The sequence below is a fragment of the Gopherus evgoodei genome, chromosome 1, assembly GCF_007399415.2.
Source record: "Gopherus evgoodei ecotype Sinaloan lineage chromosome 1, rGopEvg1_v1.p, whole genome shotgun sequence".
Taxonomy (NCBI): Eukaryota; Metazoa; Chordata; order Testudines; family Testudinidae; genus Gopherus; species Gopherus evgoodei.
Window position 1 is genome coordinate 24,299,403 of NC_044322.1, and position 25,696 is coordinate 24,325,098.

The window sequence follows — 25,696 nt, forward strand, 5'->3', positions numbered from 1 at the left end:
CACCCCAAAACAAAGTAACAGAACAACATTTCCAAAGAAAAATAAGGGCAGGAAACATGGCACAAATGCCCTATTGCTGCGTGTCCCCTGGTCCTACATTCTCCTTTTCCTTCTTTCTTTGATTTCCATGCACTTGGCACTGAGAGAACAGGGATGAAAGTAGCCACGGGAGAGGGGTTCGCGAATGAAGGCTGTGTGGGGTTTGGTTGCCCTGCCCAGTCACTCAGAGAACTTAAACGTATGGGCCACCCCAACACTGAGTTGCCCAAGCTACTTCTGGTCTGAGGGTACATTGCAGGGGTGTGTGAGAGGCAGCAGCTGCCGATGCTCTTCCAGGCATGCTGGAGATGGGCTCTGCAACAGTTCACTATTGAGCTCTGGCATCTTCCCTTAGCTGCTGCTCTTGTTCCAGGAACTACACGAAAGTGCCTGCTCCCTTGCTGAAACTCTTTCTTCCAGCGGTGTGGCAAGCCTAAGCCTTTCCTCCTGCCTCTCAGCATGCTGTTGCTCCAGTCTTACATCCCTTTGTTGGTACTGGACCTGTTTGTCTACCCTCTAAAGAACCTGAACCATAATTTCATCATGGAAATGCTTCTGCTTGGAATGGTCTGTGCAGGTATGTTGGAGCAGGGGTCCAAGTTCTGGATATATAACAGCCAGTAGAGGTCAAGAGGGCTGAAATAGTATAAGAAACAAAGGGTTATTGTCTAAAAATAGCTCAGTGGAGGAGCACAATTGATTCTTATGGAATCTTAAGGCAATAGAATGTTACATTTCAAAACTGAACCAAAATATATTGTGAAAGGGATGCTTCAGTCCACAGAATCTCTCTGGACATATCCTGGGTAACGTCAGTTACCCCTGTCACTGCACTTTTGTAAGTTTAAAATTATAAGCTTTTTATTTTTTTATGAAAACTGAATAACTACTTGGGATGGAGGGGTGGGGGAAGAGGGAGAGAGACAGAAAGTAGCCTCGCAACAAAATTCTCTCTCTTTCATGCCTGTGACATTTTGGAGGACATAACTGTTCTTGTGGTGTTCTATTGGCAAAGGCTCATGTTATTCCAAGCTGCTGGTGTGAAACCTGCAGTGTATACAGGAAAAGTATTCAAAACGTATAGTGACTGAACAGCATATCTATGAGTGGAACGGACTAGTCAGCTACTGGGGGACCCTGGAAAATACACCTTTCCCCACCATGTGACTATCAATGTGGAGTTCCTACCTCAGGAAAAAAGTCTGCAACCATCCACAACCAGGATTGGGTCAGAATCCATGAGGAAATTAACATAATGCTGCATTAGCTTACATACACATGGCTTAGCCTGTTATGCCACATGCTAAACGCCACAGCCTTCCTACTTGCCATCCACAGTACATTTCTGGACAAAAATTCATACCTCAGTCATACCTGGAAGAAATCATTTTGTCACCCACAGAGTGCCTGGACCCCCTTTAACTGACATGGACTAGATTTTGAAATCTCTCTCTCCCGCCCCCCACACAAACGTAAAGTCATTATTACTTATAGGAAAAACATGAATGACCCTAGCAAACAACTGTGTTAAAAAAAAAAAAAAAAAAGAAGCCTTTTAAAAGCAGGGTTTTATTGTTTGCAATTCCCAGTTGCCATTTTGAACTCCATAGGCACTGGGATATAATTCGCCATTCGCAGATACATGCTAGTAGCCAGAGCTTCTCATAACTTTTGCATTGGTTCTTACAGTAGAAATCCCTCCCACTACTGTAATAATAAACTTTAAATGGGACTCAAACTTACCGGGCTCAGGTGTGGCTTCTGTCTCCTCCAGGTTTGCTGCACGCTTGGCAAAAGGCTTGTTCTGTTGGGCCTCCATTGCAACCATAGAAGGCTCTCTGATTGTGTGTTTGCCGCTCCATGATTAGAAGACAATGGAAGGGTTAATGCTGACTCACTGAGCTGCTGCTGTACGCTGGGGAGGGTGGCTTCCATTGTCAATTGAGTCAACTAAAGATTGTTGACAGAGAGAGGATTGAGGAAATTAGCCCATGGGATTGTGGGATACTTCTGGCAGACACCCAGAACAAGAGTTAAGTGAGGCTGCAAAGCAGCAGGGCTCAAACCCTGAATCCCAGTGTGATTTAGGCTTGTTCCTGGCAGCCTTAGGTCCTAGCCCCGAGTTAGCATGATGTGTGTAGATGAAGGGGTGGGGTTAGGCTTGAGCCTGGGCTTACACTGCAGTGTAGACATACCTAAAAAGTTACAAGGAAAGGCAGTGAAAAGGGACGGACCTGGTGCAGTAAGATGAGGCCCTGAAACATAACCTCTTGTGTCAGAGGCCCAGTCTGAGGCCTGAAGCCTGAACCAAAGTACTTCCAGGCACTGCTAAGCAAAAGCTGGGCTGCGAGCCAGAGGCATGCCTCACTCACAGAAGTGGCGAGAAGAGGAACTTGCACCAAGATGACATCAGGACACTCCACAGACATAACAGGCTGGTGCATCTTAAAGGCAGGACAGCATGATGGATAGATCTGTCTGGAACAACATGATCAAAGGGGAGACAGCACCCTAATGAGCAAAGGGGCTGTAAATCAACACATCAGTAAGGATGAGTAACCTGTCCTGTAACTGTATAAAAGTAGATCCCGGAGTGCGCATCTTTGTCCAGCCTGGGGGGCAGTGGAGTGTCCCGCCACTGACTGAGCTGTGTCCATTGCCAGGGGTACATATTCGTATTATGTCCTGTAGAGTCTACAGGAAACTATTACTGTGCTTTGTTTGACAATAAACCTGGCTCGGGTTCCTTTGTACCTTACTAGAGTCTGTGGTCTCTGGGGGTTCTCTCAGGGTTTGCTGTGTCAGCTATCTGCACACAGCTGGGACAGCACACAGAGGGAACACGCATGCAGCCCACTGTTATCATCATTGAACAGGAGCAGAGCTACACACCGGTAGTTACTGACGACACCTGGGAGCACTATTCAAGCCTATCAAACTGTTTTACTGCAGGAGGGTAATTGAGAAATGTAGACATTGTTTGAAAGAGGAAAAACTGTATCCATAATGCATGTTGCAACATTCTGAAGGTTCAGAAAAATTCACTTATCCCTGAATAAACATTGACATGTATTCTGGAAGACAGTTTTTAATATTAAAATTGACGTTTCTGGTTCTGCTGCTGCTGACAGCCATCTTACTAACGAGTTACATTGTCTATGACACCAGCAATATAGGAGCTCAACCTAGGAGAGTAAATCAATATTCTATTCTAAAGTTTTATTAATCCAAACTAGTTGCTTTTACCTATAAAGATAAAAATATTACAAAGAAGAGACTGCATATTAGAACTACATCTTGTAGAGACAAAAAAGGCCAGTTGCAATCTACTGCATTTATCATTCAGATAACCTAAATCTGTTATTCTCTGTCCTTTCAGTCTCTTACTTGTGAAAAAGTTATTTTATTTTGTTAGCAGTGAACTTAAGAACTACTAATTAAAAAGGACCACGGGACCCCCGACCCCATAAAATAGCCTAGCACATCAACCTGTAGTACAATTTTCAAAGCATTTCAAAATTAGATTTGTAACAAAACACCAAGATTTACAGGATATAATTAACTAGAAATCAAAATTCATTCTACTGGTTGGTTTAGGAAAAAAAAAGTTGTTTGAAAAAAAAAAAAAGTTTATTGATCCTGGAAGTAAGTACTTGGTCTCGTCTGCAGATGCATTTCAAACATTAGCCTCTTTTGAGATCATTGACTTTAAATAGATCACAACTCTGATTACCATGTTGAAATTTTTCCCATTTTGATCGCAGCACCCTCTATTTCATGAGCCTCCGGAGCTCAAACAGTGATTTATACTATTTAAAACTTAGGGCTTCCAGCTTTCTAAGAAAAAGAAGCCTTATAATCTACCCAGCAATTCAGAAGATCAGCTATTAAAAATCACTTTGCAACTGAAGCTTGTAATTAGAATTATGTGATTTTGAATCTGATATACTGCAAACTGTCAGAGCAAAAATCTTATATGCCACCAGAACCCTAGTATTCCAACAGTGTATGCAAAAGAAACAAAAAACTCAGGCTTAAATAGGAAAGAGTGGAAAAAACCCTAATACAAAACAGAAGCAAGCAAAAGAATACTCTTGCAACACTAACCCCAAAGTTGCTACTTGTGAGGGATGCATTTTCAATGTTGTCGTTGGCAAGATCACAGACACAGAATTTGTTGACTGCTATAAGTCTGAACCCATTAGACGTATCTGGATCTCGTTCTGGATTAATGCCACTACCAAATACAAAACTTGCCAAGGCATGATAATGTGCCAATAGGACCACAGCATGTACCAATTCAGGAAGAGACCAATTATTTTCTCCAGTCTTGACAAGTTTCTGAAATGAGAACAAAATAGAGAGGGTAAATATATGAGCTCTAGAGACCAACTCAGAAAGTGTATGAGAATGTATATGGATGAGATGGCTCTGACTTCCAGCCTCCAAAAATCATTTTTCTTTCATCCCAAACCACCCCCAACCTAATAAAGGCGCACATGCTGTCCTATTTTCTACTTAGAATTATTCATGTTAATTCCAGTCTTTGGGGAGGGGAGGGGGGAACCAACATTTTTTCTGATAGGAATAGTCATACAATTATTTAATATTCTAATATCTTCAGAATTTCTACTAAATATGTAGATCTCATTTAATAATGAAATTATAAAACAAAAATATAAAGCCTAAGTAGATATTTGCACATTATTTAGCACTTTTCATTAATAAAATTATACTGCTAATCGAGATACATTTTGATGGGTACCTGAATATGTTCTTTCGTGATCAGCCAGGGTTGGTGTGCAAGAAGTTTGTTTATTTCATTCAAATTTTTCAGTCTTTGTGGGATATATTCCAAACCATTCAACCATTCTGCAATCCCTCCAGTCTTCAGAAACTCATCGACATGCATATTTACTAGGTAGGAACACTGATGTCTGGCAGCAGCCTAAAGTAGTTAAAACAGTCAGGAAAAGGTATTACAAGGGCAACAGATTTAGATATGTCTATGTAACACCAACAGACCCGGCAGTAGGCAGGATCGAACCTGGAACCTCTGGAGCTAAATGCATGAGCCTCTACTGAAAGAGCTGAAAGCCACATGGCTGTTAGCTAAAGCTGTAGGGCAGACTCATTAATCTGTCTCTCAGGCCTGGTCTACACTACGCATTTAAACTGAATTTAGCAGCGTTAAACCAATTTAACCCTGCACCCGTCCACACAACGAGGCCCTTTATATTGATATAAAGGGCTCTTTAAACCGGTTTCTGTACTCCTCCCCGACAAGAGGAGTAGCGCTGAAATCGGTACTGCCATGTCAGATTAGGGTTAGTGTGGCCACATATCGACAGTATTGGCCTCTGGGCGGTATCCCACAGTGCACCATTGTGACCACTCTGAAAAGCAATCTGAACTCGGATGCACTGGCCAGGTAGACAGGAAAAGCCCCGCAAACTTTTGAATTTCATTTCCTGTTTGCCTAGTGTGGAGCTCTGATCAGCATGGGTGGTGATGCAGTCTCAAATCCAAAAAGAGCTCCAGCATGGACCGTACGGGAGATACTGGATCCGATCGCTGTATGGGGAGACAAATCTGTTCTATCAGAGCTCCGTTACAGAAGATGAAATGACAAAGCATTTGAAAAAAGTCTCCAGGCTATGATACAGAGTCCACAGCACAGTGCTGTGTGACAAGCGTAACGGAAAGCCAAAGAATCAAATGGACGCTCATGGAGGGAGGGGGTACTGAGGACTCCAGCTATCCCACAGTCCCCGCAGTCTCCAAAAAGTATTTGCATTCTTGGCTGAGCTCCCAATGCCTGAAGGGTCAAAAACATTTTCCCAGGTGTTTCAGGGTATATGTGGTCAATTTACACCCTTCTCCCTGCCCAAAAGGGAAAAAAACGTTTCTCGCCTTTTTTCAATGTCACTCTATGTCTACTGCATGCTGCTGGTAAACGGGGTGCTGCAGCGCTGAACACCAGCACCCCCTTCCCGATGGCAGACAGTACAATATGACTGATATCCGTCTTCATCATCAGCCTGTGAGTGCTCCTGGCTGGCCTTGGTGAGGTCAGCCGGCGGCACCTGGGTAAAAATGGGAATGACTCCCGGTCATCCCTGGCAGATGGTACAGAACGGCTGGTAACCGTCTTCATCATAGCAACTGGAGGCTGAGCTCTATCAGCCCCCCCCCCCCATTTCATGTCTAAAGAAAAGATTCTGTACTGCCTGGACTATCATAGCAGCTGGAGGCTTCCTCCCCCTCATTTTATCTCACTAAAAAGTCAGTGTTTCTTATTCCTGCATTCTTTATTACTTCATCACACAAATGGGGGGACATTGCCACGGTAGCCCAAGAGGGTTGGGGGAGGAGGGAAGCAACGGGTGGGGTTGTTGCAGCGGCACCCCCTAGAATGGCATGTAGCTCATCATTTCTGCAGGATCTCTGGGGCTCTGACACGGAGCGGCTGTGCACTCTGGTTCTCTAATACATTTGCCCCATATTCTAGGCAGGACTGACTATTTTTAGACAAAACATAAAGAAGAGAATGACCAGGGAAGTCATTCCCATTTTTGTCCATGCGACTCCAGCTGACCTCAGTGAGGCCAGCCAGGAGCACCCATGACAGCAACAGAGGGTACAGAACGACTGATAACCGTCATCTCATCGCCAATTTACAATGGCATGGCAGACGGTGCAATAGAGATGGTAACCGTCTCTGCTACCTTGCAAAGGCAAATGAATGCTGCTGTGTAGCACTGCAGTACCACCTCTGTCAGCAGCATCCAGTACACATACAGTGACAGTGACAAAAGGCAAAACGGGCTCCATGGTTGCCATGTTATGGAATCTGCCAGGGCAACCCAGGGAAGAAGGGCGCGAAATGATTGCCTGTCGTTGCTTTCATGGAGGAAAGATTGAGTGACAACATTTACCCAGAAACACCCGCGACACTGTTTTTGCATTGGGATCTCAACCCAGAGGGCAAGGGAGACTGCAGGAACTATGGGATAGCTACAGGATAGCTACCCACAGTGCAACACTCTGGAAATTGACGCTAGCCTCGGTACATGGACGCACACCACCGAATTAATGTGCTTAGTGTGGCCGCGTGCACTCGAATTTATACAATCTGTTTTACAAAACTGGTTTATGTAAAATCGGAATAATCCCGTAGTGTAGACTCACCCTAAGTGGTCTCAGTGCCACTAGATGGGACAGAACACCACACTCAGGAGTGTGGGTTACATCTACACTGCAAAAACACCACACAGCAGAAAGTCTCAGCATCTAGGGGCCTGTCTACCGGTACAGTTCTGCAGCTATGCCGCTGTAGCACTTTAGTGAAGACACTACTATGCCGACAGGAGAGTTTCTCTTGCTGGTATAGTTAATGCACCTTCACAAGAGGCGGTAGCTATATTGACAGGAGAGCTTCTACATAGCACTGTCTACATTGGGGATTGGGTTGGTATAACTACATTGCTCAGGGGTGTGGATTTTTCAAGCCCCTGAGTGACTTAGTTATACCAATGTATGTTTGTAGTGTAGACCTGGCCTAAGTGAACTGACTCAGGCTTGCAGAGCTTGCACCATAGGAAGAAAGGAAGACAAGTTGTTAAAGCAGGTCTATTTATAAACAAGGTTTGGGGTGCTGTTGTTCTTTGGAGGGATATTAAAGAGACAGGGAGGAAAATGTGTGTTAATATAAGGATTCTTGGTACATACCATTATAGCAATGTAGTGCCTATAAGGCAAAGGAAGGGGTCCATCCATACGTAACATATAGAACTGGCTGCGGAGGAAAGACTCCAAGTACTGAGTATGTAAACTCATGACCTGTGTGATGTTGTCCAGGCGACCAGATGTTGAGTATTCTTCCACAAGAAGGTTAGTACGTTCATTCAAACCACTTGCTTGCATAACCTTAGGAGCAAAGTAGACAATCTAAAACAAATAAATTAAGATAGACCTTCCCCCCACCTCAAGTAACCCCAGACACCTACGTAATTAAATTGTGCATGCAAATTCCAACTTCTGAAGACTTTTGGGATGTTTGTGCATATATACATACAGAAAATGCTTAACAAAATTAAAGAATAAGAAATCTAAAGAAGTGGTACATTCAATGTGTTACTTTGACATGTTTCCATAAAAATGGAAGGCAGTTTTCCCACAAATCCTTCTAAAAAGGTCATATTCTCAGCTGGTCAAAGTCAACATAGCTTCACTGAAGTTAACATATCTATGCTGACACATCAGCTGAGAATCCAGCCCCAAAATGTTGCTTCAAAGTTAATATGGGGAAAAGTTGGGTTATGTAACTAAACCAGAGAAGTGGTCTGTCTGTCGCTTACCAATTTTATGTCTCTATAATTAAAGAGATCAAATGCAAGTTTTTTAAAAAGCTCATAACATTTAAATACAGGAATGTAATGCTTTTTTTAAACCGTTCTTTACTAACCTTTCTAGCCAACCCTGACCTTGGGCTACAAGATGAAATCATGTGGTAGAACGGTAGCTCTTGAAATGCAAGCCTTAACAAAGAACATTAGCAGCTATTAGCCAATGTTTTATCACCAAAGAACAACCATTCTAAACATGTTCATCTGTGGAAAAAAAAAAGTTGCAAGAAAGGGACTAGAATACCAGGAGTTATTCTTTAACTCCCTATAACAGAACATTAGGTAGCTAGTTTATCATTACAAATACCATGACCTTTTCCACTCCAACTGGTTTACTAGGAATTAAAAGATAAAATCCCTGCAACTATCGAACATAGCTCAGTTGTTGTTGAATTTTTGATTCCGTGACTATCTCAGAAACTAAAACAAGAATCTTGAACTGGCAAAGAGAAAAATGTTTCTTGACAAATCAAGTTTTATTCTTAAGGAATAAAATATACACACATCCCAATATGAGCAAGTTACTGCACCTTCTCTTTTTACCTCAAGATTTCTTTGTTTTAGCTTGTAGAATCAGAAGGCAGAGGTGGAAGTGTGTCTTTTCAGTCATCTAGTTAACTAGTCCCAGCACCTTTCCATGAAGAACTGTTCCCTGCAACACCTTCTTGTGCTTCATACCAAGCAACGGGGCCTTCCACCATTCTTCCTGGGAGGCTGTTCTGACCATCAGAAACTTTCCATTGCTTTTCAGACTGTCTACATAGAAACGCTACAGTGGCAGAGCTGCAATGCTGTAGGGTAGACACTAGGTAATGTTTTCACCTCTCTTAGCCAGAAGCGATGGAAAAAAAGTTCTTCCAAAGCTGTAGGAAATTCCACCTCTCCCAGAGGCAGCAGCAGATAGGTAGATAGATAGCAAAAGAATGCTTCTGTCAATGCAATGCTGTCTACGCTGAGGCTTAGATGAGCTTAATTATGCATGTGAATTTTTCACACCCCTGAGCAATGTTAGTAGGTTGACCTAAGTTTTAAGTCAGGGATCAGGACTAAATCTGTTCTTAATTTCACCTTGTTAGTTCTTGTTATACTCCTATATTCCATTCTAATAATTCCTCTCACTCCTTGGTGATTACACCCTTCAACTATTTATAGAAGTACATCCCAGTTAGTACTCTCTTAGGAAAATTATCCATATTTTGGTCTCAATCTTTCCTTGTATGCTTCTTCCTCCAGTTCTGATCATCTTTGCCAGTTTTCTCTACACTTCCTACAGCTTGTCAGCATCTTTCTCGTAAGGAAGAACTCCGATCAGAAAACTGATTTCAGGTGCAGTTACCTTTTTCTGTAGAGAGAGAGGGCTTGTCTTTTATTGTTGTGCCTTGTGTAGACAGCTACAGAACCACACTCTGTTTGAGCATTACTGCTTCCCTGGATTATCTCCACAATAAGTGGTTTGGGGTAATTTCCCCCTAGATGTATCAACTTGCATTTTCCAGGCTGACTTTGTATTTTTTGACTGTATCTAGTTCAACAAGTAACAGGTTATCTGTACTACTTTGCAAATTAGTAAAATCTGTGGATTCAATAAAATGCCCTTTCAGATTTTTATAGTACCTTTACACCTTCTGATGCATGCTTGTCGTTACCTTTTTCTTCACTCCTTCTGTTTTCAATCTATTCCACACCGGTCTTACCAAAGTCCGTTTTATTTAATTTCTCAAGCTTTGAGATGTAATTTAATGAAACATGTTGGTACAATTATATCAAGTATATCCATTCATCCAATATATTGATAGCTATCACAAAAACAAAGTCAAGCCAGCCTAGCAATTTTAGTCTTTATAACACTGCTTATTATTTATCGTTCTAGTTTCATCCAGAAGTTTAGTGATTTGTTTGAATATTTGTTCCACTATTTCCTTAGCGATAGAAGCCAAGCTTATGGGGTAGTAACTGCAGAATTATACTCCATTCTGAAGACTAAGACCTGTTCTACACTAGGAATTTACAATGGTATAGCCGCATAGCTATATTGACCTAACCCTGGTGTAGACACTGGTAGATCAACAGAAGAATTCTTCCATTAACCTAGCTACTGCCTCTCAGGGAAGTGGATTACCTAGCTGACAGGAGAGGTTAGTAGTGTCTACACTGAAGAGTTACACCAGTGCCGCTGTACGTTTTAGACATACCCTAACTTCTTTTATACGGTCTTCCAGGACCCTTCCCATCACGCCAGACTTTAACTGACACAGTAAGCTCAGAGAATTCTCTTAAAACCTAGATAATTCAGATTCACAATATTCACTTTCTGCTTTTCATCTATCTTTATGGCGTTTTCCATGTTTTCCAGCTGTCCAAACTTCATTGTTATCATTACAGGCTTGCTTTTAAGATCAGTTTCTCAGATCCCTGTGTGATATTAGTAGAAGCCTTTTCACTCCCCTTTGCAACTTTGGCTAGCAGTAACAGTCTGGTTGCCTTAATCTTTTCTATGCAAGCCGCAATTTAATCTGTATCTTTGTTTGCTTCTTCCTCTACCTCTCCATTTCCAGTGCATGTTTTAAGATTTCTTTTTTGTTTTTTGAGATTCAAATATTTGAGCAGGATTTCATGAGATTTAGTCTTTATAATGCTCCTTATTGCTCATAGGTCTAATATATTATAGCCCTGGAAATTCATATTTTGGCATACACTATTAGACATGATTCCTAAACATAGCTACTAGAAATGAGCCCTAAAATGGAAGGCATATTCCCACTTACTTAATCCAGCAGGCTACACTAATAAGTAAAAGAATAGAATTCTGTGATTTATTGTCCATTGCCTACCCCAAGCCTAGGTGGCTCATGTTACTGGGAACATTCAGTACAAAATTTTAAAATTGCAGTATAGTTCATTTGATTATTGGACTGTCCCACAACAGCAAAACTAACCAACTATATCCCACTGTGGACCACCAAAGACCCTAACTTGATGGACATTCAGCTCAGACTCCTATAAACCAAATGTCCACTAAAAAGATGGATGTTGCAGTGTGCCTAGAAATTAACAAATCTGAGTTCTGGCAGACTACAAGATGGGGAGCAAGTTCCAGAGCCGAAGACCCCTCACAAGTCAGAAGCACTCTCCCTTTTGAAGTGCCTTTGCTGATTTTAACTGTGGCAATACTGCTTAGGAAGAGCATTATCTCAGGAACCATATCATCAAATCATGTAGGGTTTATAGATTTAAAATGTACACAATACCATTAAAAGGCTCAAAACATAGTTAATACACATACATCTTTCCCTGATAAAAATCAATCCGGGGCTCATTCCAATATTATTCTCTAATCCCCACAGACAGGGTTTTGTGAATAATCAATACTTGTATCATCCTGAATAATGGGTGGGGATCCTGCAATTTCTTTTCCTTCTGCCTAGGACTGGAGAGCTATTCCAAGAAACACTACAGCCCTGCCTTTCTTTATTTTGTTTTAACTTTTACATCCTTTGTCTGGCTTTAACAGCTACTAGCTCTTTTAAGAAAAAAGAAGCAGGACTTGCTTTCAGTTTGCTTTCCTGTAAAGATTTGACTCCTAGACAGAGAATTATGTATGCAAGTTTTACAGATACTGTAGTAAGTTTTATGTATACTGCAGCAATCTGCAATCAAGGCTTAAACATTTAAATTACTCACTCAGCACCTTTGCAACTATAAATTTAATTACGGACATAGCTGTGTTCTACAAAATTAATCACACTTTCACTTTTGTAAAAACTGAAAGTCAGATCCTGCTCAGATTGCTAAACATTTATACTGCAGTACTGCCTAATGACTACAGCAAAGCATGGCCCCACTGTGCTAGGCATTGTATAAATAATAAACGAGTCCTTCTCCTAAAAAGCTTACAATGTGTTTGCAGGTCCCGCAGATTTAATGGGAGTTTGCGTGTCTGCATCTGAAGACAGAAGTGAGTCTACAACTCAATGGGTGCTACCTGAAGATAAGAAGCAAACTTTGACTTTTACTCACTGAAGGCCAGATTCTGATGCTCAAACTAAATGGTCCTTTAGTTCACAAATAACTGCACTGGACTCTCAGTGGGACTCCCCATGAACTAAGGTACTGCCCAATCGATGTAGAATGCCTGAGTCTAGCCCTGAATATTTTTGTTATGCAGTTACTACTTATGCAGGAGTAGTTTTAATTTGCAAACTTACTTCTTTCTCTGGTATAAAGGCACTTGGTCCTCTTGTTAATGGCTGAGAGACTCGGATTCTTTTTTCCTGCAAAGGAACGTCACATGCTTTTATTAGAATTAGCAAGGATAACATATTAACTTACTTTATCTTACAAGATTAGATGCTGAAGGCCTTGACTTAGTTATCTTTAAAAGACTGTCTGCATGTTTTACAACTCGTTAACAGATGAGGCTAACATGCCATATCAGTTGGCTTGATTTAGCAGTCCTTTACATTGCTCGCTAATAGACTGCACAAAGTTTGGCCAATGACAGGACAGTTAAAAGAAAAAGTAAAACCCAAACTCAGAACTCTAACCTTGACTACTTTACATATCTATACAAGAACATGTGGCAATAGTGCTCAAACTTTTGACACAATACTTCAGAGCAACCAAACTGTCAGAATAGAGAGAAATACTGAACTCAACGGAAATTCTTGCACGATACTAAACATAAGATTGACATGGCTGCACTTAGACTCATAGACTTTAGGGTCAGAAGGGACCAAATATGATCATCTAGTCTGACCTCCTGCACAAAGCAGGCCACAGAATCCTACCCATCCACTTCTATAACAAACCCCTAACTGAGTTATTGAAGTCTTCAAATTGTGGTTTGAAGACCTCAAGCTGCAGAGAATCCACCAGCAAGTGACCCGTGACCCATGCCCCACGCTACAGAGGAAGGCGAAAAACCTCCAGGGCCTCTGCCAATCTGCCCCGGAGGAAAATTCCTTCCCATCCCCAAATATGGCAATCAGCTAAACCCTGAGCATGTGGGCAAGACTCACCAGCCAGCACTCAAGAAAGAATTCTCTGCAGTAACTCAGATCCCATCCCATCTAACATCCCATCACAGACCACTGGGCATACTTACCTGCTGATAATCAAAGATCAATTGCCAAAATTAAGTTATCCCATCATACCATCCCTTCCATAAACTTATCAAGCTTAGTCTTAAAGCCAGATATGTCTTTTGCCTCCACTACTCCTCTTGGAAGGCTGTTCCAGAATTTCACTCCTCTAATGGTTAGAAACCTTCGTCTAATTTCAAGTCTAAACTTCCTAGTGTCCAGTTTATACCCATTTGTTCTTGTGTCTAAATTGGTACTAAGCTTAAATAATTCCTCTCCCTCCCTAATATTAATCCCTCTGATATATTTATAAAGAGCAAGCATATCCCCCCTCAACCTTCTTTTGGTTAGGCTAAACAAGCCAAGCTCTTTGAGTCGCCTTTCATAGGACAGGTTTTCCATTCCTCGGATCATCCTAGTAGCCCGTCTCTGAACCTGTTCCAGTTTGAATTCATCCTTCTTAAACATGGGAAACCAGAACTGCGCACAGTATTCCAGATGAGGTCTCACCAGTGCCTTGTATAACGGTACTAACACGTCCTTATCTTTGCTGGAAATACCTCGCCTGATGCATCCTAAAACCACACTAGCTTTTTTAACGGCCATATCACATTGGTGGCTCATAGTCATCCTGTGATCAACCAATACTCCAAGGTCCTTCTCCTCCTCTGTTGCTTCCAACTGATGTGTCCCCAATGTATATCTAAAATTCTTATTATTAATCCCTAAGTGCATGACCTTGCACTTTTCACTATTAAATTTCATCCAATTACTATTACTCCAGTTTACAAGGTCATCCAGATCTTCCTGTATGATATCCCGGTCCTTCTCTGTGTTAGCAATACCCCCCAGCTTTGTGTCATCCGCAAACTTTATTAGCACATTCCCACTTTTTGTGCCAAGGTCAGTCCTTGAGGAAGTCCACTAGTAACCTCCTTCCAGCCTGACAGTTCACCCTTCAGTATGACCCGTTGGAGTCTCCCCTTTAACCAGTTCCTTATCCACCTTTCAATTTTCATATTGATCCCCATCTTTTCCAATTTAACTAATAATTCCCCATGTGGAACCATGTCAAATGCCTTACTGAAATCAAGGTAAATTAGATCCATTGCATTTCCTTTGTCTAAATAATCTGTCACCTTCTCAAAAAAGGAGATCAGGTTGGTTTGGCACGATCTACCTTTTGTAAAACCATGTTGTATTTTGTCCCAATTACCATTGACCTCAATGTTCTTAACTACTTTCTCCTTCAAAATTTTTTCCAAGACCTTACATACTACAGATGTCAAACTAACAGGCCTATAGTTACTCGGATCACCTTTTTTCCCTTTCTTAAAGATAGGAACTATGTTAGCAATTCTCCAGTCATACGGTACAACCCCTGAGTTTACCGATTCATTAAAAATTCTTGCTAATGGGCTTGCAATTTCATGTGCCAGTTCTTTTAATATTCTTGGATGAAGATTATCTGGGCCCTCCGATTTTGTCCCATTAATCTGTTCAAGTTTGGCTTCTGCCTCAGATGTGGTAATATCTACCTCCATAGCCTCATTCCCATTTGTCATCCTTCCATTATCCCTAAGCTCCTCCTTAGCCTTATTAAAGACTGAGGCAAAGTATTTATTTAGATATTGGGCCATGCCTAGATTATCCTTAACCTCCATTCCATCCTCAGTGTGTAGCGGTCCCACTTCTTTCTTTCTTTGTTTTCTTCTTATTTACATGGCTATAGAACCTTTTACTATTGGTTTTAATTCCCTTTGCAAGGTCCAACTCTACATGGCTTTTGGCCTCTCTCATTTTATCCCTACATGTTCTGACTTCACTAAGGTAGCTTTCCTTGCTAATCCCTCCCATCTTCCACTGCTTGAAGGCTTTCTGCTTTTTCTTAATCACCTCTCTGAGATGCTTCCTCATCCAGCTTGGTCTACAACTCCTGCCTATGGCTTTTTTCCCCTTTCTTGGGATGCAGGTTTCTGATAGTTTCTGCAGCTTCGACTTAAAGTAATTCCAGGCCACCTCCGCATTTAGATCCACAAGTTCTTCAGTCCAATCCACTTCTCTAACTAATTTCCTTAATTCTTTAAAGTTAGCCCTTTTGAAGTAAAAAACCCTAGTCCCAGATCTATTTTTGTTTATCCTTCCATCTAGTTTGAACTGAATTAGCTCATGATCACTCGAACCATTTCTTCTGTGAGGTCCTCACTACTCACCAAAACCAAATCTAAAATGGCATCCCCTCCTGTTGGTTCTTCAACTACTTGGTGAAGAAATCCATCAGCTATCACATCCAGAAAAATCTGAGCCCTATTATTCTTACTAGCACTTGTCCTCTAGTCTATATCTGGGAAGTTAAAGTCTCCCATGATCACACAATTCCCATTAGTGTTTACTTCATTAAAAACATTAAAGAGGTCTCTATCCATATCCAAATCAGATCCCGGTGGTCTGTAGCACACCCCAAGCACTATGTCAGGAGAGGCTCTAGTAGCTTTCTTTCCCAGTGTGATTTTTGCCCAGACAGATTCTATCTTATCCATTCTATCACTTCTTATTTCTTTACAGTTAACCTCATCATTGATATACAATGCTAGTCCACCACCTTTGTCTTTATTTCTGTCTTTCCTAAACAGCACATAGCCTTCAATACCTGTACTCCAGTCATGACCACCATTCCACCATGTTTCTGTTATCCCTATAATATCCGGTTTCACTTCCCGCACCAGTAGCTCTAGTTCCTCCATTTTGTTACCTAGGCTCCTCGCATTAGTGTACAGACATCTTAATTTTTGCCGTTTGGCTTCATTGACATTCTTTACCCGGTTAGGCACAGACATTCTACCACCAGCATCACCTGTTAGACTGGTATCTACACTACCCTTTCTCCTTACGTCAATTCTTCTGTCCACGGCTGTATCCCCTCTTACTTTGTTTTCTTCCCTCTCAAGGTTAAATTCCGGCATGGAGATGACCTGGACATCTCCCAACCATCTCCCCTAAATTCCTAGTTTAAAGCTCTCTTAATCAGTTGGACAAGCCTCCATGCTAGAAGTCTATTTCCCTCCTTACTCAGGTGAAGTCCATCCCGAGAGAACAGTCTTCTGTCCATAAATGCTTCCCAGTGGCTGTACATCCCAAAGCCCTCCTTATAGCACCACTGCCCGAGCCATCTGTTGATCGCCATAATCTTGTTACACCTTTGTCACTCTTCCCTAGGAACCGGCAGAATCCCACTGAAGATCACCTGAGCCTCGATTTCCTTAAGCGTCTTCCCCAGTCTGGCATAGTCTCCCTTGATACATTCCAGAGAGTATCTAGCCATATCATTCGTTCCCACATGAAGGACAATCAATGGATTCTTTCCCGCTCCCGTTAGGATCCTTTTCAGCCTCAGGTCCACATTCCATATCTTAGCACCCGGCAGACAGCACGCCCTTCTGTTCTCTGGATCAGCTCTGGTTATAGGCCTGTCTATTCTTCTCAGTAAGGAGTCCCCAATCACGTAGACCTGCCTTTTCCTGCTGACAGTGCGATTCTCCGATCTATCCCCTGTACCCACTGGCTGCAAGTCCTCTCGATTCCTATTCATCCTTGCAATCCTCCTGGGGCTCATATTTGGTGTTGCCTCCATTGATTCCTCCCCTCTTCCTGTAGGACTAGCAGCTCTTCTCTTCTTCCTTGCCCTCTCTCCTTCAGCGACCACCTGCTGTGCCCCTTCTTCATTTTCCAACTCTGCAAACCTGTTCCTGAGTTCTATTTCTCCTTCACTGGCCCATCTTTTCCTCTGCCTGGTTCTCTTAGTCACATGCTTCCACCGTCCACTTTCCTCACCCAGCAGTCTCTCAGAATTCTTTGGTCCTGCTTCTATCTGCAAGTCTGAGCTTATCCCTTCAGCCTCCTCATGTCTTTGCTCCATCGTCTGCTCGAACCCCCTTCTAAACTCGACCAGAGTTTCCACCTGCATCTCCAGTCCTTGGATCTTTTCTTCCATCAGCACTATCAGGTGGCACTTCATGCAGACAAAACTCTTTTCAGCTCCCCCCTCCAGGATCATATACATGACACAGCTTCCACATCCAGTCATCCTCATTGTGTCTTTCACTACTGCCTCTCCCTTCCCACCTAAAACCTGGTAGTCCAAGAAAAACACAAAACAAAACAAACCCCCAAAAGGCACCAGAACACTGGCAGACCACCACCTACTCCCTTAACTAGCCTGTCAGTTCCTCTACCTAGGTCTTAGTCTCCCTCACAACCTCCCCCTGTAAACTCCCTCAAACTCCCGTTTACAGCTCTGTTTGCTGGCTGCTGTGCCGCTGCAGCTGCCTATGCCACTGCCTGACTGGCTGGGTGGCTACTTTTATAGGACCCCTAAGCAGGTAAGCCCCGCCCCCTAAACCGGGCTCAGCTTCTCGCCCGGCACACTGCCCCTAGCAGCCTCCACATGGGAGATTGTTCTCAACTCCATTTCCCTCAACTCCATTTCCCTCAACATTGAATTTAAATATATAATGTTTGCTAAGGGCTTTGAAGATCAGAAATGCTCTGGAAGTGGCAAGTATTCTTAGGGAAAAAGCTACTACCCACACATACAGCAACTAGAGTGATTTAAGGACTTGTACTAGAAAAACTATGCCTCCACTCCAGCTTCCACTGAATTACATGGTAGTCTTTCCACTGATTTTAAATAGGAGCTGGATCAAGTCCAAGATGGGTACAACCAAATGCTCACACAGTAAGATGAGTGAACTACATGGTCATTATCCACTCCTGTAACTTTCTGCACTCCTATTACTATCGATGTCAATAAAGTGCCTGGGATTCTGTATGCATGTTACAATAGCACATCTCATTGACTGAAATTCACTAGCAGTTTAATCTTCATACGCATTAATGAGTTTTGATATGTTGGTTCAATAACAGTCAACTAACAGCCCCCCTAAATAACTAACTTTGAGAAAACAATTTTAGCCTGTTAAATCAGTTCATATATGCAAGGCGATGAAGATTTGCATGCGACTGCTTAACTAGGAACTATTGTATGCCTTGCAAACCACCATGAAGTTCTGAAATAAAACACATGCTCTACATCAAAATGTGTAGACAAGTTTCATTGCCAGATGCCAACAAAGTCTGAACGCTGGGAGAAAAATAAGTCAGTCAGTCAGTCTTTGGTCTACAGATCCGCATTATTCCTTCCACCTCAAGTAAAATGAGAAAAGATGCTTTCTAACAGCAGCATAAATACCTTCTCCTAAGACTTGTGCACCCCCTGAAAGTTATTGTTCATCAAATGGCTCATATCCATTCAACTATTTTCATTCCAAAAGCATTAGTTCTTATGCTCACAGGTACATGATTACATATCTTTTGAAATCAGCAATTACCCATTATTAGTGGTTGCTTTTAAGAAACTGACCATCTGCACCAGTACCAGATTTGCGCTCAAAATATTTTGTTCACCTCATAATCAAGTTTCAGATGCACTCAACAATACCATCAGAGAGGTGTTTGAGAAATACACTAATTTTGTAAATGAATATTGCACCATTTTGAGATTAAACACTAGTCTTTGCAACAGACTGCAGCATAGGGAAGTAAAAACAATAAAGGTTCATATTATTGTTACATTTCTAGAAAAAAAATCCCACCTACATTATTTCCGATCCTCTGAAAAATCAATGTCAGGGCAAATTATTCAGGAAAAGTTAAAACAAGAGCTTGATGATTTAGGGATTACATGGCAGTTATGTTCATTACTTTGGTAGAGAAGTGTCAATAGCTGAGGAAATGTTGTCACCCCTTCGGAAATAATCTGAGCTATTCATGTGAAAGCCAGTTGCAGGAAAACAGTTTACTGCAATTTACTGGGTGTAAATTGTTGAAGTTTCAAGATAATTTACTATACTTATCAACCAAAATTTGTTAATCCTGTGGAAAACAGAAGGGGTAAACACTTTATTTGTTTAATGGGATATGGGCACATGCAAGTTGTTTTTATTGTATTTTCTTACATATTTAACTTAAGGGTATTTTGGTGCTCAGTTGTCTAAGTATGGAAATGTTTGATAATGAAAACAAACATGTTTCCTAAAATAACTACTAATTCCACTGTTAGAATTGTATTTGATTTGTTCTGTTTTGAAGTTATTTTAAAATCCTAATTTTGGGATAATCTTCATTTCAGAAGGGATAACTGGAATGGGGTAGCTCTCCAGGGTCAGAGGATTAGTGATAATTCAAGCTTCTATTGGCAAGTAGGCTAATGCCTCCTAAAGGATTGCCATGGGTCAGAGGATGAGCATAGTCCCTATAAAAAGTGCTCCAAATGGTCAGAGTAATACCACCCAGGTGACAACCACAATCCTGACACTTGCTCTCTCATGGCAGAGGTGTTCCAAACAGGGACTGAGGATGTGAAAGCTGAGTACCTGGTGCCTTAAAACCAGGCTCCTCAGTGGCCCTTTTGCCATGATAGGAGAAGGAAAATTCCAATTTGAACTCTCTCAAGATGGGTGGTAAGTTTTTAGAGTCTGGGATAGCGTCAATACTTTTATGGAGTCCTGGAGAGACAAGCGAAAATTGCAATACACTCCTGAGAACCAACTGGCTGGTGTAATACCCTATGAAAGGAAGGGCAGCATCTTTACTATAAACTAGCTTTGAGGATCCATCATTTTTCAGATGGCAGGCTCTGCATGCTCCCCTTAAAAAATTCTGACCACATGTCACACTGGTTAAGTTGTATAAAAGTACATTAAAACTAAATGCTAAACCATGGTGACTCCAGACACAGCACACGTATGTATATACAAACCTTGGATTAAATGTACATATAAATGTGTTCATGAATGTTGCATCTTCCATTGAAGCACATCTAGTGAAAGTAGCTTACGGGACAGAAATAAAACTATTGGAGCAGAATCTTGGCAGGCTGATCAATTTACCAATCTAAAGTGAGTTACCAAGTTCCAGCAAAGAGACCCAGAAACTACATGGAAGCTAGCAATCCTATTAAGAATGAGTTTCAAATAGAAAAAAAAAATCTGAAAAGCTCTCCACCCTCCAAAAACCTTTTGAAATATAGGATTAACAGCTGTATTTTAGTTGCCATTAAGTGCTTAGTTACCTAACTAACATCCATCCTGCTTCAAAAGATTTTCAACTACAGACAAATTGAGAAATAAAAATACTAAAATTCTAGTTTGTAAGACCTCAAAATGGCTTCACATTAAACTAAGTATTTCCTGTGTTTCTCTGGAGTCTTCCTCCCACATAACATGGCAAAAGCTACAGAAAAATCTGAATTCTCAGTTTGCCAATATCAGGGATGTGGCAATATGTATTAGGCTGTGCAAAAGTATCTGGAGACAAATTACAAGGAGAACTAGTCAAATAATTTTAGCCTGAGATGTTTTCTGTTTAAAAAGAAAGTACAGTTCTCAATCTAAACTTGAGGGGATATGTTGATTTTGACAAAAAAGTTTTCTATGGAAAAAAGTCAAAACATTTTGTTTTGACAGTATTTTGATTCAATGTCTACACATTAAATATGTTTATATTTATACAATGATTATGTGTACATTTAGCATAATAAGTATCAAAGACAAAATGAAACATTTTAAATGGTCAAGCCAAAAACAAAATCTGGGAATTTTTGTTTTACAGGAAATTTCAGCATTTAATTTGGAATTGGAATGAAAAAATTTAGAAGCGTCAGAACTTCCCATGAAGTAAAATTCCAGTTCCTGACCAGCTCTAAATACAAACAATGAACTCTATTTCAATCTCAAATTGATGAAATAACAGAAGTTTAGACCATAAGAATTTTCCCTAGATATTAATAGCAGATAGCTGTCTCTGCTAACCAGCTCATCAATAATCCCTCTAATTAGAAACCAAGGATATCACTAGGTTGCTCTTACACCAGTATTATGACAAATGGAAAGATCTTGTAGCCTTCCCAATATAATTTCAGGCAGTTATGCACTATACATCAGTAGCGGAGATTTCAAAATTCTTAATCTCATAAATTTTGCATCCTAGAAAATAGTTTACAGCCTAGCTCATCTTCATGAAGACAAAATCTTTGGTGAACAATAATTGTGTCTCTCATAAACAAATGAAAGATAGGCTGTTTGGTTCTTTGTAAGCAGTGTAGTTGTAGCTGTGTCAGTCCCAGGACTTGAAAAACAAGGTGGTTGAGGTAGTCATTAACATCCTGAACACAAGTAACCACAGAAAACTGTTCAGTCACTGGCAATTGGATACATAAGCACCATACTACATAGCAGGGTAAAAACAAAACCAAATAGCATGATATGGTTAGAAATCGATGACGATTTTTTTGATTTGGATTTTCCACTCCACAACCACCTCAGGATCTCATTATATGGAGACCTGCATCTCTCTCCCCCCACCTCAGGGAAGATGGCTCTTGAAAGTGTTTCTTTAGGTTGCTTAGCCATTTGGCGTTCCTAGCTTACCTATGAACCAGGCATTATTCACACACTTCCTTCACAGGCAGAAACATCCAGCTTGTTGTCGATTATCAGTTATTAAAAGGGAGAAGGATAGAAAAACAGGTGTCATGGAGACAGAAGTAAGGCACAGCTGACATTTATCTTGTCAGACCTTTCACACATTGGACTTTTGAGTAAAGGATACAGCAATTAAAAACCCAGCTTGTTCAAAGTTAGTGTTCATTAAGATATCAATAGCTCAGAACTGCTTCCTTTTCCTAGGCTTATTATCCTCAGAAAAACATAGCTGCTTACAGAAAACTATGATCAAGGCCTTTCAATATATGCTGATCTGATACTGTACGTAATACTGGCACATAACAGTGAAATTACACACTGGACCATACAAATATTTGCTACTGCATCTTTCCTTGGGAACCAAGCTCCATGGAGTCAAAGATTAGCACTGCCTCCTTCAGAGAGGCATGCAATGGTGAGCATTCTGAGTATGTTCAAGAGGCTCCTCCAGCCTTAAAAGGGGAGCTTGTGTAACTTAAATATCCCTCTCTCCACATTGTTTTGACCAGGGAGGGAAGATTCACGCTACAGACTGTACTCAAAGGAAGGCTTCCATGATGTAAGATTTTAAGGAACCAACTGCTGCATCAGTAACATTAATATATGACTTTTAAAACTACATTTATGTTGAGTTCTTAAGAGGAGATTGAACTGGAAAGAGGAATTCCTGAGTTCTAATCCTAGTTCTGACATTACCTATGGGAGGCTTCAGCAAGTACTTATGTTATTTCCCTTCTATAAAACAAAGGTAATCGCTAGCAGGATTTTTTGTAGGAAGAGTACTCACGAGTTATAGAGCACTTAATCATCATGTATTAAGGTATAAAATATCTTCATTCTGCAGGTTACACCACATGATCAGAGGTTCCTTCATGCTTGCTAAATAATCTAGCGTACACACTGCCAAAACTAGATCCAAAGACTGTCCGGTATGTAGTTTTAAAATTTATTTTTAGGAACTACAACAGGGAGGGTGTCTGCTGTCAGATGCCAAGTGTTGAGCCGACAGTGAAGTATGGCAACTCTTTCCAACTATTGTATCAACCAGACTGACAAAGTAAAGGGGGACGGGGTGGCAGGAGGCACAGCACCATTCTGAAGCTTTATACTGCCCAAGCGATCACCCCCTTACATCAAAAGTATTCCCTAGTGGCCAGTTCTTCCAGCTCTGTAGCCCCATGAACTGGTGTAAAGAGGCTAGAATGGCAGGGAAAATCTGGCCCACCAACTCTTCTCCACCACAAACTCCTCTGCCCTTCCTACACATTACCAACCACAATGTAATCATCAATATATTAAATAGAACTGGTCTGAACACAGATCCCTTGCCCACACAAAGCACCCCACAATTAATATGTCCCTACTCTGAGGAGCAGCTTTCTACTATGATTTTTGCTTGTGAGGAACTTTATGAAAGATTCATAAACATGTGTCTACCTAAAATTTTAGCAAGTTTTTCAAAGAAAAAAACCAAACAGGTGACCTAGTAAATTCCCCCCTCCTTGTCCCTCAAAAGTTGCATTGGTCTGACCATATCAAGTTATACTCCTCTTTCTAAGATGCATAATTTGCCTATTACTTAAGTAATGCTTACCCATCTAATTCCTAGGATGTCCCTTGGCACTTTAAGACAATATAATAGAATTTCAATTTTACAAATCACCAGTTATATGAAGCGTTTTCCTTCCATTTGCGGGGTGCATAACAAAAGCAATATCAATTAAGAACAAGTCAACATCTCTTCACATTCTGACGCGTGAAGAGACCCTTAAACACCAACAGGGAAGTATTAAAGCATTTATTTTTACATTAATTTTTGCACACATTTATGAAAAAAGTTTTGTTTTTAATATCAAATTGACCATGCCCCTTTTAACACATCCCTTCTAAGCAGTAAGACAAGCAGCTATAAAAACAATTCTTGAATGTTATCAATAAAATGCTCCTCCAAGCCTTGCTCAAGTGGATGAAATTCAGCCAAGCTCATAATGCAGTAGTTAAAACTCCTCATATTCCATTATCAGATTTAACAGCTTCTCATATTCCAATTCTGTCTGAGAGATTTGCAGTATGCACCTACAATTAGTATTTATTACTTGAGGTTTGTGACTAGATACACTTCATATTTTCTTTTGATGGGCAGATCTTTTCATACTGTCTCCTATCAACACAATCCTTTACCTCACTGACATTTTAACCTTCCTTATAGTTTATAGTCAGGGCTCTAGCTAAAGTTATTTTATAATGTACTCAACACTGCAGCATTTGAAGGCATAAAAAAAAGTTACTATCACCATGATATTGTCACATCCCATGGGTTGCCAAAAACTAGATCCAAAGACTGTCCGGCACGTAGTTTCAAAATTTATTTTTAGTAACTACAACAGGGAGGGTGTCTGCTGTCAGATGCCAAGTGTTGAGTATAAAGCGAAGTATGGCAACTGTTTCCAACTATTGTATTGACTGATTAAGTAAAGGGGGACAGGATGGAAGGAGGTACAGCATCATTCTGAAGCTTTATCCTGGCCAAGGGATCTCAAATTTAACCCAGTTGGACTCTCAAGAGGTCAAACACTACAGCTCTGCCATTTGGGGGGGGGGGGGGATTATACTTTAGTGCTAATAAAATAGCTAGTATTATTGGCCCCAGTTAAAACCCCAATATTACGAATTAACTTCTACACTTCTATTATCCTTGCTATCAGATGCTAGGGCTATGTATATACCACAAGTGCTACAGCGACAAAGCTGCAGCCATGCCACTGTAGTGCTAAAAGTATAGGCTCTTCCTACATCATGAATGACTTTCTGTTGATGTAGGTAATTCTCCTCCCTGAGTGGGGGCAGCTAGACTGACAGAAGAATTCTTCCATTGACCTAGCCACATCTATGCCAGGGGTTAGGTTGGCCTAACTATGACACTCTGGGGTAAAAAATTCACATCCCTGAACGGCGTAGCTACATTTTAAAATGTTGACCACTCCAAATATTTCCCAATTCTTTGCTCTTGGATCCTGACAGCACCGATACCTACTTATCCTGACTTTGATCATACCTCCTGGTTTTCAGTAAGAATAGACTAGACTTGATATCAAAGTGGTCTTAAAATCAAAGCAATTTAGCATCCTTCAGTTTTACCAGTTTTTTCCTCACAATCCATGCTCCTACCTCCTCATGAAAAGGCCAGAACCATGCCTGCCTTTGCCCCGAAGGAGGCTAGTATGATTGTTTTTAAACAAGATGCTAAAGAAGGAAAGAAAGAAGTTATATGAGCAGTCATATAGTAACAGTTTGTGTCTAATAAAAAGACTATATCTATGGGGAAATAAAAAAAAGTTGCCCAAAAGCTGAATGTACAGAACATGTGCAAGAGTATATTAAAGCTTGATTTGAGAGCATAATTCTGAATCTGGCAGAGGTTTTCTTGGGTGTATGTGACAGTATTCTATTTGCGGGGAGGGTGTGGAAACACAGCGGAAGGATCACTTATTCGTTTAACTGCAGAACCGGAAAACCCAACTAACTCAAACCATAACTTCATGTGTGGATTAAATTTCTGATGTGATCAGCACTTTTGGACGATGGCAGCAGCTCTGGAAGCATCCAATTTATTGAGACAAAACTGTAA

At 40.9% G+C, this 25,696-nt stretch overlaps 1 protein-coding gene across 6 annotated transcripts in view; it reads right to left on the minus strand.

Moving 5' to 3' along the window:
- Positions 1 to 25,696, minus strand: part of SESN3 (sestrin 3) — a 70,098-nt gene that overhangs the window by 17,201 nt on the left and 27,201 nt on the right. The window contains exons 2-6 of one of the 6 annotated variants that reach the window (XM_030559904.1): positions 12,653 to 12,718; positions 7,771 to 7,968; positions 4,805 to 4,987; positions 4,147 to 4,380; positions 1,783 to 1,989 (exon numbers count right to left, since the gene is read on the minus strand). In XM_030559904.1, coding sequence (XP_030415764.1) covers positions 1,783 to 1,989; positions 4,147 to 4,380; positions 4,805 to 4,987; positions 7,771 to 7,968; positions 12,653 to 12,718 — 888 coding nt within the window. Of the gene's footprint in view, positions 1 to 1,782; positions 1,990 to 4,146; positions 4,381 to 4,804; positions 4,988 to 7,770; positions 7,990 to 12,652; positions 12,719 to 25,696 lie in introns of all 6 variants that reach the window. The other 5 variants (XM_030559913.1, XM_030559895.1, XM_030559931.1 and 2 more) reach the window with 5 other exon arrangements.